Source organism: Penaeus vannamei, chromosome 3, assembly GCF_042767895.1.
Source record: "Penaeus vannamei isolate JL-2024 chromosome 3, ASM4276789v1, whole genome shotgun sequence".
NCBI lineage: Eukaryota > Metazoa > Arthropoda > Malacostraca > Decapoda > Penaeidae > Penaeus > Penaeus vannamei.
In genome coordinates this window covers 36,028,214-36,042,067 of record NC_091551.1, presented here as the reverse complement: position 1 = coordinate 36,042,067, position 13,854 = coordinate 36,028,214, and the positions used below count along the sequence as shown (strand labels likewise).

General features: G+C 36.4%; 1 protein-coding gene across 5 annotated transcripts in view; it reads left to right on the top strand.

Moving 5' to 3' along the window:
- Positions 1 to 3,346: 3,346 nt before the first annotated feature.
- Acsf3 (Acyl-CoA synthetase family member 3) overlaps positions 3,347 to 13,854 on the top strand; it is a 12,314-nt gene continuing 1,806 nt past the window's right edge. Inside the window, exons 1-14 of one of the 5 annotated variants that reach the window (XM_070144713.1) lie at positions 3,500 to 3,599; positions 3,688 to 3,878; positions 4,546 to 4,599; positions 4,780 to 4,985; positions 5,222 to 5,352; positions 6,047 to 6,139; positions 6,303 to 6,495; positions 7,337 to 7,493; positions 8,023 to 8,223; positions 8,614 to 8,759; positions 9,195 to 9,319; positions 9,726 to 9,828; positions 11,242 to 11,420; positions 12,268 to 13,854. The exon at positions 12,268 to 13,854 is cut by the window's right edge and continues 1,806 nt beyond it. In XM_070144713.1, coding sequence (XP_070000814.1) covers positions 5,311 to 5,352; positions 6,047 to 6,139; positions 6,303 to 6,495; positions 7,337 to 7,493; positions 8,023 to 8,223; positions 8,614 to 8,759; positions 9,195 to 9,319; positions 9,726 to 9,828; positions 11,242 to 11,420; positions 12,268 to 12,471 — 1,443 coding nt within the window. In that variant the 5' untranslated portion in view covers positions 3,500 to 3,599; positions 3,688 to 3,878; positions 4,546 to 4,599; positions 4,780 to 4,985; positions 5,222 to 5,310 and the 3' untranslated portion in view covers positions 12,472 to 13,854. Of the gene's footprint in view, positions 3,600 to 3,687; positions 3,879 to 4,545; positions 4,600 to 4,779; positions 4,986 to 5,221; positions 5,353 to 6,011; positions 6,140 to 6,302; positions 6,496 to 7,336; positions 7,494 to 8,022; positions 8,224 to 8,613; positions 8,760 to 9,194; positions 9,320 to 9,725; positions 9,829 to 11,241; positions 11,421 to 12,267 lie in introns of all 5 variants that reach the window. The other 4 variants (XM_027362290.2, XM_027362289.2, XM_070144703.1 and 1 more) reach the window with 4 other exon arrangements.

Here is a 13,854-nt window from a genome sequence, read left to right as displayed (position 1 = left end):
TTAGGCAAACTTACAGGTAAGGACGCTGCAGACAAGGTTTTAGGTTTCTGATTTTTTTACTAAAAGGAAAAAAAAGAAAGCAAGAACCATATAAGCTGAATTCTTGTTGTTCATGCTTTATGCAATTTATGTTCTAAATTCATAACATCCGAAAATATGATTCTGTGTGAGGATAGTGATTGTTATAATGAGGGTTTGCCGGCACAGTTAAGACACCTTTTTTCTTGAATGAGAGAAATTTGTACTTTGATGGATTATATGGAAAAACGTCATATTATTTAGTATTTATTATATGAGACGAACAAATATATACATTAAATAAACACACGAAATTATATGAAAACACGCAAAGAAATATAAATAAGTTCATAGAGCTATGATGTTCACGATATGCTCGCACATTTCACTGTTCTGTTCATTTAACACTGCACTGTTCATAGTTCATTATTTTCTATATTTCAATGTTCTCTTCACTTAATACCGCACATTATATAGAATCTGGATCAGCATCTTCATTCTTCATGCTTGATCGGCATCATGCAATGTCGGTAGCATATCTTGAAATATCAGCCCACAGTTCTAAAATAACAGAATAAACCAAATACAACATTTGACCATTTCTTAGCACAAGGTAGAAATCAAATTAAATTATTTATCAACTAATGAACATAGATTATATTCCATTAATCTAATTTACTTATCCTATATATATATAAACAGAATAACCAGAAATTACTATATATAAGACATGCCTTATAGTTTTAAATTATAAATATCAGTAGCCGACGTGATACTTGTGTGGCCCACAACTCGGGACTACCACACTCCTCCGCCCGATTACCGTGACGGCCTCTGCTAAAAAGAGCGCTCACCTTGCTTAGGCCTACCAATACAACTACCCCAAGCAACGGTGACGTCACGCCCGCAAACAGTTGTTACTCTAATCAACGATTGCGAGATTAGTAGATGAGATGACATGACACTGTGGCTGTCGCGTGTTGCATTTATTCCTCCACTTTCTCTCTCTCCCTCTCATTCTTGCCAGTATCCCGTGGGTTCACTTTGTGGGTACGTCCACTATGTGAGCATAAACCACAAGCGGTGTCCCCTATCATGTGGTTGGTTACGTTACACCGTGACATGCAATGTATGTATCATATACATTGCATAATGACTTATTTAAGCCCATGTAAAATGTTAGTGTGTCTGTCTAGGGATGGCTGAAAACATTTATACATATATTTGTAAGCAGCTTCAGTAGAGGCTTGGATAATGAATTTTACTCCTTGAGTGATGCCATGATTCTGTACACAAGTGGCACCACAGGACCCCCAAAGGCATGGTGCATGTGTGCGTTTGCTGGCGGAGGAATTGTTTTATGAAGAAATGTTGACATAAAGGGACAGACTCTGCATTATCTCTTTAAATCAGGGTTTCTCAACCTGGGGGTGTGAGATAGCATTCCAATGGGTGTGAGAAGTGTCCATCTTGAAGATAAGCAATTCATCTATTTATTACTCATAATCAAGAAACAGGAAGAAAAGAGCCACTGAATTAAATATGTATTTATATGAACGTCTTAAAATTAGTTCTTTGTTTTTTGAATGTAGATATTTCAAGCAAGTGATTATTTTTTGTAGGGTTTACCCAGATAATCTGGCACATGTTTTCTTGTCCATATGTTTGATTTTTGTTAACATATTAGAAGATGAAAATTAATATTTTCTTTTGTTGACCAAATTTTGTTTAAATTCACCTCCTATGATCTTAAATAAACTATAGATTTCAGTAGAGGGGAATGTGGAAAATAAAATGGATGTAATTCATTATGAGTAGTATATTACCATCTGTGTAGTTTCGAATAAACCTTTACATTATTCTATACATACAGATAAAAATATGCTAATGATATTCATTAAGATTTCCTACCGGTACCAGTGGGAATAACTTTGGCATCTTCATTCATAATAGCAGAGGCCATTAAAGGGGACTTTGGAGCTTTTCTGTCATTCAAAGTCTAAATTACTGTTTTGAATGGAGCAAACGGACAGAATAGAGGGGAAAATGGGATATTTCATTCTTATTCATTCCTAGAAGTTCACAAATAATACATATCTTGCACGATTAGGTTCATGACAAAGTCCAAAGTAAAACAAACAGGGTGTAACATTTTGTTTCTTGATTTTTTTCTTCTGATTTGTAAAGGATAGAAACCCATTTTCACGCGTTCCTGATAAAACCAAACAAGGTTTTCTGGAAATTGGTTTATATCTGATAATCTTTAATCGCAGGCGCTGCTGTGATATATTACACTGCATCGGTTACTGGGGATTGTGCGGCAAGTGGACCATCCGAACCCCAGAACAGCATGTGTAAATAGTTACTATTTGTTCTACTTTGCAGCGCCAATTTTTAAAGACCAGTCCGAAGATCAGCAAAAGTGTTGTCCTAATAGCGAGATGAAATAGGAAATCGTAGTTTACTTCCCAACTTTAACATTGCCCCCGAGAAGAGATATTCTTACATCCAAAAGAAAAAAATTATATATAAACCTTAAAAAACGACGTTCATGTAAAAAGAGAATCACGTGAGGAATAAGAGAAAGCGTGCACACGAAGCTGCGATGAAATTTGAGCCACCGAAATCAATATCGGAAATATACAACATCGTGGCGATTAGCAAACCACAAGTGAGCAGAAAACTGAGTTCGTAAAGGTTGTAACGCTATAGGTTGATGCCGAGAGCAAGCGCGGTCTCATATGAAATTTGTGGTTTATGGCCTGCTCTGTGCAGTGATGCCCTTTTTCGCTAAGCAAGTTACTTCATTTTATTTATTAAATATATGTTGCAACTGGACCTTATCCTTGCAACAGCCCACACTCTTAACGACTTGCTGTGGTAAAATATACATGAGCTTTTCTTTAATTGGCTGACATGAGGAAGTAATTAAAGCATCGAATTCTTGCACCTTTGCACGAAAGGGGTAATGCATAGAACTGCACTTCCATCTCTTTGGATAAATGTATAAAGAAATCGATAGAATAATGTCAACTAACTTTGTGTATACCACGAAAAATTGTGTACAAGCACATTCCCGGTTAAAAATAGTCGCACAAGGGTACGCACTCTCGTTGCATAGAAAAGGTTTCAGTCAGATGTGGCACCTGGCTGTCGTCTTTGTTATAAAAAGTGTATTCTTAATTTTCTTTAATTAGGAACAATATTTGGGGAAAATTGCAGATAGTAATTTACGGGTCCAAAAACAGATTTCCAATTCATGTTCTCTGAAACTCCACTAAAATATAAATGCGAATCGGAAATAGTCCTTACTCCTATCTATTTAGACCTCAGTGAAAACTTCATAGCCATCACCACAAACTGTGTATTTCAAATTCTTTCCGACTGTGAAGAACAAAGCAGCCCTATGAGAACAGTGGGAAATCCTAAAAGCATACCCCTAAGGGAACGGTCTGCGCCAAAACAACAACAACAGCAACTACGCACGTGTAGGTTCCCGATCAGCTGATGAAGTAAACAACTTCTCTTCCCACAACTTGTAGATAATGAGATAGTAGAAATTAAGCCATTTCTACCTGCTGGTAAGTAGAGAAATATCTATTCTATCATTTAACACCACGCTGTAGTTATTCATGAGCCGAACTGTAATAATATTTTGATGTTTTTCAGGAACGGCTTTTCCGGTGGTATTTACTATAATTTGGCCCGAGGATCCTTTTAACTAGTGCAGTAAGATATAGAAAGACAGATAAGGATTGACAAGATGTAGGGACCCATGCAGATCAGATTGGAGTTATGTATAGACTTCATTTTTTCATCACATTGTCTTAAGATGCTGTTGCTAGGCAGCCTCCTACTGGGTAACTGTCTAGGTTCAGTTGCTGATGGGTAATTATTTTTCAAAGGAGGAATGTCCTGAAGCCCGGCCTCGACCAACATGCAAGGGCTTATCAGATTATTTTTATTAGCTAAAAATGGTAAGAAAATTAAATGAAGTATTTACTATTCATTATGAAATGTAATGATATAGGTACATAGTATGTAATGTTAAAGAGATTTCTTATTGGCATTTTCATCTGGGCTCTTTACAAAAGTATATGTTATTACAATGATGAAATGGTCATGACTTTTCACTTTGGCTTACATTAAATAAGATAATAAAGTTGATATCACACAAATTTCCATGTAATTGTAAACTTCTTGTATCTTTGATTTGTTATTAAAATTCTTACCCTACAGCAGAAGCTCCTTTTTTCAATATAGAGGGGAAAATCCTAATGATGATAGCCTGTTGGAATATGCAATAAACTTTTATCATGCAGTTTTCAAAGTTCATTGTTGATGTGTTGAGTGGTCTGTGCTTGTTGATTAATGTGAAAATTAAATGAAAAAGTTATTTAGTTTAATTTTTGTTTTCTGAGATATTTTTTGAAAAACAGACAGGTTTTTGTAAATGTTAATTTCTTGTATAAAATCAAGTGACCAGTGAGCTTGTAACTTTTCTAAGAAGAACTTTCTGATTTTCAGCAGTGATATGGTGATTTCACATTTTCTTTTCAAGGAAATTTTGTTGTTACATAGGTAATTTTTTACTGATGTTCAACCAAATATCATGGAAAAAATAACATTTGATACAAAAAGCATGCATCTCTTATTATTTATTGAGAAACTTTTATTTCTAGCTTGATATTATGATATGTACCCAAAAGCCAATGTCTGCTAATATGTAAACATTTAAAATTACAATCTCCCTCTTTTCAGAATGACCCAACCATGTTACGAATAGCAGTAAGAACATGTACAAATTTTCCAAACCAATGGCAATACGCAACAAGGAGGTGGATCCACACCTCCAGAGTTATGCGATCTGTTGTTCCAGTGTTTCGACGAGCTGAACAGTACCATGATAATGTAGCATTAACCGACCAGCATGGTGAACATACCTATAGTCAAATTTATAGGTTCAGGTATAGTGGCAGTACACATTTTGATCTAGTGCTAATAGATATTAATTCAGTGAATAGGAGATAAAAAAAATTCATAATATATATATATATATGTATCATAAGTTAGTGACTGTATCATGTAATCCATATCATAAAAGTCATTGCATTTTCTTTCTCTCTCTCACTTGCACTTTTTATGTTTTTGAGGTTATGTGGCAATAAGTTTTTTCCTGAGTCAGTGCTTCTTTGTGCAACAGTGGGCACCTGGCTCGCCTAATGCAGGATGTCCTAGGAAGAGACAGAGTACAAGAGAGAGTAGCTTTCCTGTGCCCCAACGACGTATCTTATGTCATTGCTCAGTGGGGAACATGGATGGCAGGTCACATTGGTATGTAATATGTCTGTAGTGTGTAGATTTTGTAATACAAGCAAAACATATGAATCCTTGTTTTTTTTTTATAAATTATTGAGTAGGCCAAATAAGAAATGATGTATGATTGAAATTTATCTCGATGAGTGTGTTTTTTTAATTAGAATATTTTGCTGTGCATACATATTAAAACACTAAGATAAGAGGATCTGCTAAACTTTGATACCATTTTTATGATTTGTAAGCATATTTTTCAATCAGTAACTTCATCATAAATGACTTGTTTCTGAACTGGTTGAGCAATGTATTGTATTAATCGTAAGCATATTTTTCAATCAGTAATTTCATCATAAAAGACTGTTGTTTCTGAACTGGTTGAGCAATACATTGTATTATTCGGAAGCATATTTTTCAATCAGTAACTTCATCATAAAAGACTTGTTTCTGAACTGGTTGAGCAATGTATTGTATTATTCATAGTCAGCTTCCGTCATTCTTTTTATCCATCCATCAGTTTCTGTCTGCCAGTATGGTACTGTGTCTCTGTATATTGGATTACATTCATGATAAGCTGTACAGGAGACTATTTTGAGAACTAAATTTTTGCTACTGTTCTGCTTAATGATATTTCAGGTTTAAATTCTGCCCCTCCAAGTCATCACTCTCTTTTAATACAGCTGTTCCTCTGTGCCCAAAACACCCACATCCACAGTTAGAATATGTTGTGAAGGACAGTCAGGCATCGGCTATCATTACCACTTCTGATTTAGCACACAAGATCAAGCCAATTCTCTCAGGACAACAGGTAGCCTTTGGAGAAACAAGTGTCAATAGTCAGTCTGAAACTATAACCCTTATTACAGATATTTATCATATCAATACCTGTCAGATATCTTATATGATCTCACTTCATATTACTAAGAGCAGAAACTTATCCATAGCATCTCTCCCACTTCTCCCCTTCACAGGTTATAGTCTTAGAAGAGTATTTTTATAAGCAGTCCCCAGTTAGCAAAGAAAATGAAGACAGTCCAGATGCAAGCCCTGAGTCCATAGGAGACGAGAGTTCAACAGCACAGTGGTATGGCTTGGACAATGAATTTTACTCCTTGAGTGATGCCATGATTCTGTACACAAGTGGCACTACAGGACCCCCCAAAGGTATGGTGCATGTGTGCTTTTGCAGGTGGAGGAGTTGGTTTTTGAAGAAGTGTTGACATAAAGGGACAGACTCTGTATTATCTCTTTATATAGTCTAAAACTCTAAAATAACAATTAGTAATGTTGTGTTATTTGCCTTTTTTTTCATATACATTTCTTTTTTGTAACACACCCTATGCCACAGGGTTCCAGCATATCCTTAAAAAGCCTTAAAATGTCTGATATTCCTTTGATATTTAAGGCCTAAAAAAGTCTTAAAAATGGAGGTTTTCTGTTTCAGGCCTTAAAATGTCTTACATTTGTCCTAGGAACATCTTTGTTCATGTAAATGAAGATATATCTATTGCTGGCGAAGGCTGCCACAATTCATTCACTATGTGGCTTAGGTCTTAAAGATTGGTATGAGTCTTAAATTGTCTTGAAGAGCTTTTAACTTTCTTCAGTTTATACCTGTAAGAATGCTGTACCACCAGTTTTAATGGGCAGGAAACTCAAACTCCTGAGTAGGGAAATAGTAGCTATTAGTGGAATTAATGCAAGAGTCCCTTAATAAATGTGCACTTTGTACACTGATGGTGAATCATTCCCATCACCCTGGCCTTCAGCCAAATTTTTCAAGATGGCACAATCTCCTAACCCAGGCCCTAAGCCAAATTTTTCCATGGTGGCAAATTCCTGTCATATGGCCCTCTTTTTTTTAATGATGTGACAGTCAAGTCACCTGGATTCCAAAAGTTAATGGCATTGACCACACAGATAACAATTATTACTTGTTTTCTTATCTGTTAAGGTAATATTTAGATGATTACTCAGTTCACTTTACAGCAGTATTTCATTTCAGGTGTTGTTTTGAGTCACAAGAACGTAGCTTCACAGACAAGTTGCCTAATCCAGGCATGGCGGTGGACCTCTAGTGATTCCATCCTGCACTGCTTGCCGCTCCATCATACCCATGGCATTGTCAATGCTCTTTTATGCCCACTACACGTTGGTGCCAGGTAATCGTGACATTGTGCTTTAGTTACTGCATTAAAGCTTATTATTATATTCAGTTGCCTTAGGTATATAGTTTTCATTTTCTATTATATCCAACTGATTCAGATTTATAGTTACAGTTTTCCATTTGTATTCCAGACACTTCAAGCTAAATTAAAAAAAAATTTGGGCAGAGTTTTGAATGTATCTATTTACACACACACACACACACACACACACACACACACACACACACACACACACACACACACACACACACACACACACACACACACACACACACACACACACACACACACACACACACACACACACACACACACACACACACACACACACACACACACACACAAACATGCACTCAAACACGCACTCAAACACGCACTCAAACATGCACTCAAACACAAACACACCTATGTATATGTACACATGGATATACAAATCTATAAATATATTGGTTTATCTGTCTGTCTATTTGTCTATGTGTATATCTAGGATTGTATGATTTTATGATTGATTCTTTATTGGCAGAGTTGTCATGCTACCAGAGTTTTCTGCATCAAAAGTTTGGAGTCACTTGCTTTCCTTGGATACCCCAGTCATGTCACGAGTGAACCTCTTCATGGCTGTGCCCACAATATACGCGAAACTGATTGAGGAATATGAAGATAAATTAGTCAAGAATACTAGGATGATCGAGTATGTGAAGGCTGTGTGTATGCAGAATATCAGGTAAGTGTATGTTTGTGCAGTAACTTGCTGTAGAAAGATATATTCTACAGTGTTTATAAATTTGTGGAATAGACTAATCACCATTTAATGCCCAAGATAGGTTCTCTAAGTGTTGCATACCCATTTGTGATGGGTAAACATTTAATCATGAAATGGTGAATATTTCATTGATACTCGGTAATATCTAATCAAATTGCCAGCCAGGGTCCAGGTAGCTGGGATGTGCCTTGGATGTCTGGCTCTGAGGTGGGCAATATCCCAGGTGCAGAGCATCATCAATGCCCCCAGGCCTTGCCAAACTTTATTCAGAAATTTACTTGTTCTGAACAGGTTAAACACTAAAACATTTAATGGAGCCCTTGTAACATGATCCAAATTACCCCCACCAAGGCTCATGGTTAGTGGCTCTGCAGCACTGCCTGTGCCCATCCTGGACCGGTGGAAGGCCATCACGGGCCATACGCTCCTTGAACGCTATGGGATGACAGAAATAGGAATGGCTCTCTCTAACCCCTTAAAAGGAACTAGAATACCAGGTGAGGATAAGCACATAAAGTGCCTTTGTTTGGTCATTATATTTGCATTATGATGTGACAGAAACTGGGATGGCTTGCTTCAGCCCCCTGAATAAAGTTAGGAATTCTGGTGAAGAGGTACATATTTATCATATTTTTGTTATTGGAAGGCAGACATTAGGATGGTCCTCTGCAGCCCTAAGAAAAGAAGCTAGGAAGTCAGTTGAGGTGATTATACAAATCATAAAGATTACAAAAGTCATTTTTATATATATTGTTTTTCATTTTCTTGTCTGCTATGATATTCATTTATGCAATTTGATGAAATCTGAAGATTTAAAGTGTTTGTCGTGTAAGCAATTTCATAGTAACAGATTAATAAGAATTGGTAATTTGGGCCTGGATAGTGCAAAATGATTTTTTCAAGGCTTTCAAATCACTTTTTCTTTTTTGAAGGTTGTGTTGGAACACCACTTCCGGGAGTGGAAGTAAGGATTGCAAAGTTCATTCCTGGGAAGGAGGAGTATGAGGTTCTTTGTGCTGGGAACAACCAGGGAACCAAGGTCTTCACTGATGGGGAGGTTAGATGACAGTGATGCAGATAATTTTTTTCTTATTAGAAATACTATTATAGATTAAATAGTTATATATATGTGTGTGTTTGAGTGTATGTGTTTATTTATGTGTATTGGATAGATATAGATGTAAATATAGATACAGATCTAGATATGTTTCACGATTTTTCTTTCTTTATATTTAGTACACTAAACATATATTTTGTGTTTGTTATATATAAGCATATTGGTCATGTTAGACTGTCATATTTATAAATATATTTTTGTGCTTATCAAAAGAACAGATTATTTTGGATTGTAGCAAGCAGTTCTTGTCAAACAGCAATATCCTCTTGCTACTGTGGTATTGTATTGAGTCTTCAGGTATGTTATACATTATGTAGATACAATAAGATGTATTTTTAAACTGCAGGCTGGTGAGCTGCTGGTAAGAGGCCCTAATGTGTTTAAGGAGTACTGGAATAAACCTGAGGCTACAAAGAAGGAATTTACTCATGATAAATGGTTCAGGACAGGTAAGTGTTGTTGGCATACTTTCTGGAACATATTTTATAAAAAGGAAAGAGTTGCAAGTACAAAGATTTGTCAACTGCATTCAGCTTCCAAAAAATATATTTAATCTCTAGCATTCATCATTCTTGATTTAAGTCATAAAGCTGTTTGTTTATCCCTTCCCTTTTTCCACACTATTTCTCTCAGCAGCCATTAATCTCCGTTCCTTCTTCTACCAGATATTTCTCTGTTTCCCTTTCCTACTTTCCTCTTGCTCTCTTTCTTCTTCAGCCTCTTTGTTTCTCTTTCCCACTCCCTTTTCTTGCTCCTCTTTATATCATTGGTAGAGAGAGTGGTTGCTAGATATTTGAAAGGATTTGTAATTGTATATTTTTGACAGTCCTATTTTTGACAAATCCCTGTTTTAAGAAGATATATTTCGTCTTATTAAAATAGGCAGTAAGGGTAAGAAAAAAATATTTGTACTTAGCTGAAGTTGAGATTATCGGTGACTGTGAGCAACCAGGAAAAGTTCTTTTGACCTCACTTTTCACTCTATGAGGTCAGCAAACACAGGTTGATGAATGGCGAGAGATAAGAGATGCTGGATAGTGCTTTTACTCTTACTCTTGCTCTTACTTTTATTCGCTCCACTCTCACTCTCATTCTCATTCGCATTCTCACTCTCACTCTCACTCTCACTCTCACTCTCGCTTTCACTTTCACTTTCACTCCACTCTCTCTTTCTCTTTCTCTTCCTCTTTTTCTTTCTCATTCTCTTACTCTTTTGCTTTTTCTTTCTCTTTCTCTTTCTCTTTCTCTTCCTCCTCCTTCTCATTCTCCTTCTTCTCCTCCTTCTCCTCCTTCTCCTCCTTCTCCTCCTTCTCTTTCTCTTTCTCTTTCTCTTTCTCTTTCTTTTTCTTTTTCTTTTTCTTTTTCTCTTTCTTCTCTTTCTCCTTCTTTTTCTCTCTCTCTTCCTCTTTCTCTTTCTCTTTCTCTTTCTCTTTCTCTCTCTCTCTCTCTCTCTCTCTCTCTCTCTCTCTCTCTCTCTCTCTCTCTCTCTCTCTCTCTCTCTCTCTCTCTCTCTCTCTCTCTCTTTCTCTCTTTCTCTTTTTCTTTCTCATTCATACTGTTACTCTCACTTGCACTCTTATTCATACTCTTAACTTATTCATGCTTCCTCACATTTAAAGGGTTAAAGAGATGGGCATATAAGAGTTCCTTTGATATAGAGTTTGTTAGGGGACACTATACACACAAGCTGAGCTAAATAATAGCACAGTACAAAATCTCTTTGGCATCGGAGATACAGGTATCAATAACTCTAAAACCACAGTCCCTTCCCTTCTTCCCATCATACTATTGCCCTAAGCCCTACTTTTTATGTGAGACCAATTTTGTTTGTGCAAATTTATTTTCCTACCTTCATGCTTCAGGGGATACTGCACAGTACATAGATGGAGCTTACAAGATCTTGGGGCGGACAAGTGTTGACATCATCAAGAGTGGGGGTTTTAAGATCTCAGCCCTTGATGTGGAGCAGCACCTCTTGGATCATCCACATATTACTGAAGTGGCTGTCGTTGGGCTTCCAGATATCACGTGGGGACAAAAGGTTGGTCTTAAATAGGGAGAAGAAAAAGAAATTTGACTGCTTGCAGTTATATATATAATGATGATTGATTATGGTCATGCTAGTAATGATGGCGACAATGATAATGGAAAGGATAGTGTTGAAAAGAAAGAGGATGATAATGATGATTGTTTTGTTAAGGATGATCATATTATTAACCCATTCACAGTGTGTGCTTTCCTTTGACATCATTGGTGATTGTCATACTGGGATAATGTCCAGTCACTTCATGCCTGGTCAGATCTGCTCTGAATTGTGTGCACTGAACAGTTGTTTACTTGTTTTGCCCTGGCTGTAGTCACTGAGGAGAAATAGCCCCTAAAAAGTAGGTTTAAGCCTCTTTACCCAAAATTATTGTTAATGCCAAATGCCAGAACATTAAATATTTTCCTTGAGCAACTGACTCTGGGCATACCCTAGCATATAGTGTTTGGAGCTTCCATTGTGAGTGGGTAAACTGTAGAAATGGTAATATTAATTGCAGAAATTAATGATGATAGTTTTGGTAATATTGATGCAAATACTAATGCAGATGGTAAAACTAATGCTCATTCTAATGAGGATGACAAACAATAATTTTAATGCTAATAAGGATGATGCAAATTCATTAATCATCATCACCAGGATATATTATGATGAGCCAAAAGTTACTGTATAGAATGAGGTACTTGATAAATCTGTGTTTGAAGGAGGTGACATCAAAGAACCAAGTGAGACACTATCCATTTCAATATGTTTAAGGTATATTTGTAAATGGAACACAAACTGTATTAAGTCTGAAGAGCAGTTGAAGTCAAAACACAAACTAATTATTTTCTCTTCCTTGAAGGTCGCAGCTGTCATTGTATGGCAGAAGAAGGAGCCCCTAGACCTGGTAAAGCTTCGGAATTGGGCACGAGAAAGGATGCCCCACTATCAGGTACCATCTGTGGCGATAACCATATCAGAACCCCTGCCACGCAATAATATGGGAAAGGTCAATAAGAAGCAGATTGTGATGGATTTCTTCCCAGATAGCATGAACCAGCAGTGATCTGCCATGTTGTATAGAGGGTATGGATGAATGGCTGTGAGGAGCTAGTTTTAGGGTATGAGTGGGATTTTGTTTGTAGGTTTGTCAGTGGTAACAGTTAATCTACCTTCAGTCAACTGCAGCATTGATTAAAATTGAATTTAGTCAAGGAAAGGAATAAACTGATGTAGAGGCAGCTACTGTCTGTAAAGAAATGCATTGCTTTGGTTCATTTGACACTGTTCCTGAATTTTATTTTATCTTAAGGTATTACTATAGTTGAATATTTAACTGATGCCAGTTACTCTTGTCAGCCACAGCTAAAGGTTCTGAGAAAAGGTCCACAGGTCTGGTTATGCATTTTTCGTATGTGTGCTTCACTTTTTCTTCTTTTTAGTATAATGCAATGCTGATAAAGCTATTGTTCAGACATATTTCCAGGTAGGTATTCTATGATATAAAAAGAATTAATACTTCCTGACATATGACTCTGTTAGCTACCATTGGTGCTTCCCTGGAGGTGGAAGATATCCATAGATCAAGGTACCTATGCATTCTTTTGGCCTCCTTCGTAGCATTTGTTTTGGAATGTTATTGATCTCAGCTGGAAAATGGAGAGACCAATGTAAGTGTAGTTTTCAGTAGGAATTATCATATTGCTATATACGTCAATAGGTAGGTAGTAACAAACAGACCGAAGACAGATATTGTCAAAGAAGTACTATTTGTCTTGATGCAACATACAGTATAGAAGACTAGGAAATCAAGTGCATAGAAGCAGCTGAAAGTATGCTGATTATTTGTCTTCTTTTCTTTTCTTTTCTTTTTAGATTAACTTGTGTGTAGTGATATAGTAATCATAGTTGAACAGTGGAAAATAAATCTAACAGAAATATTCCTGAAACCTTGGAGTGTACCATTTTGGATGTAGAATTGCAAATGCCTTTGCACTGTGTGAATGAGATTCCAGGATTTACCACCTTCAGTATTTGAATATTATGGATGCTGTCTCTTCCATATTCAGATTCATTTATACCAGACTACTTTTTCTAAAACCTAAACAATATATGTCGTAAAACAGGAAAACCCAGTCACTATGTTATTGAAATTATGTTGAAGAATGAAGTGTAAAGTGCCACAATGATCTTACGCATAGGAGCCTTGATATGTAATGGAATTTCCTTGTTTATGCTCCAATTTTTTCTGTATGGCCACTGAAAAGCAATATAACTCAAGTGGGAACAGCCAATAGGTCATGCATCTCACATACATTTTATGTTATGTATCTAAACATCATTATGTGTTTACAAAAAAGGAAATATGTATGGCAGTAACATTGTGGTTACATTTTTATCTTTCACTGTTGATTTTATTATAAACTTATGATGTGCAATCATTTTTAGG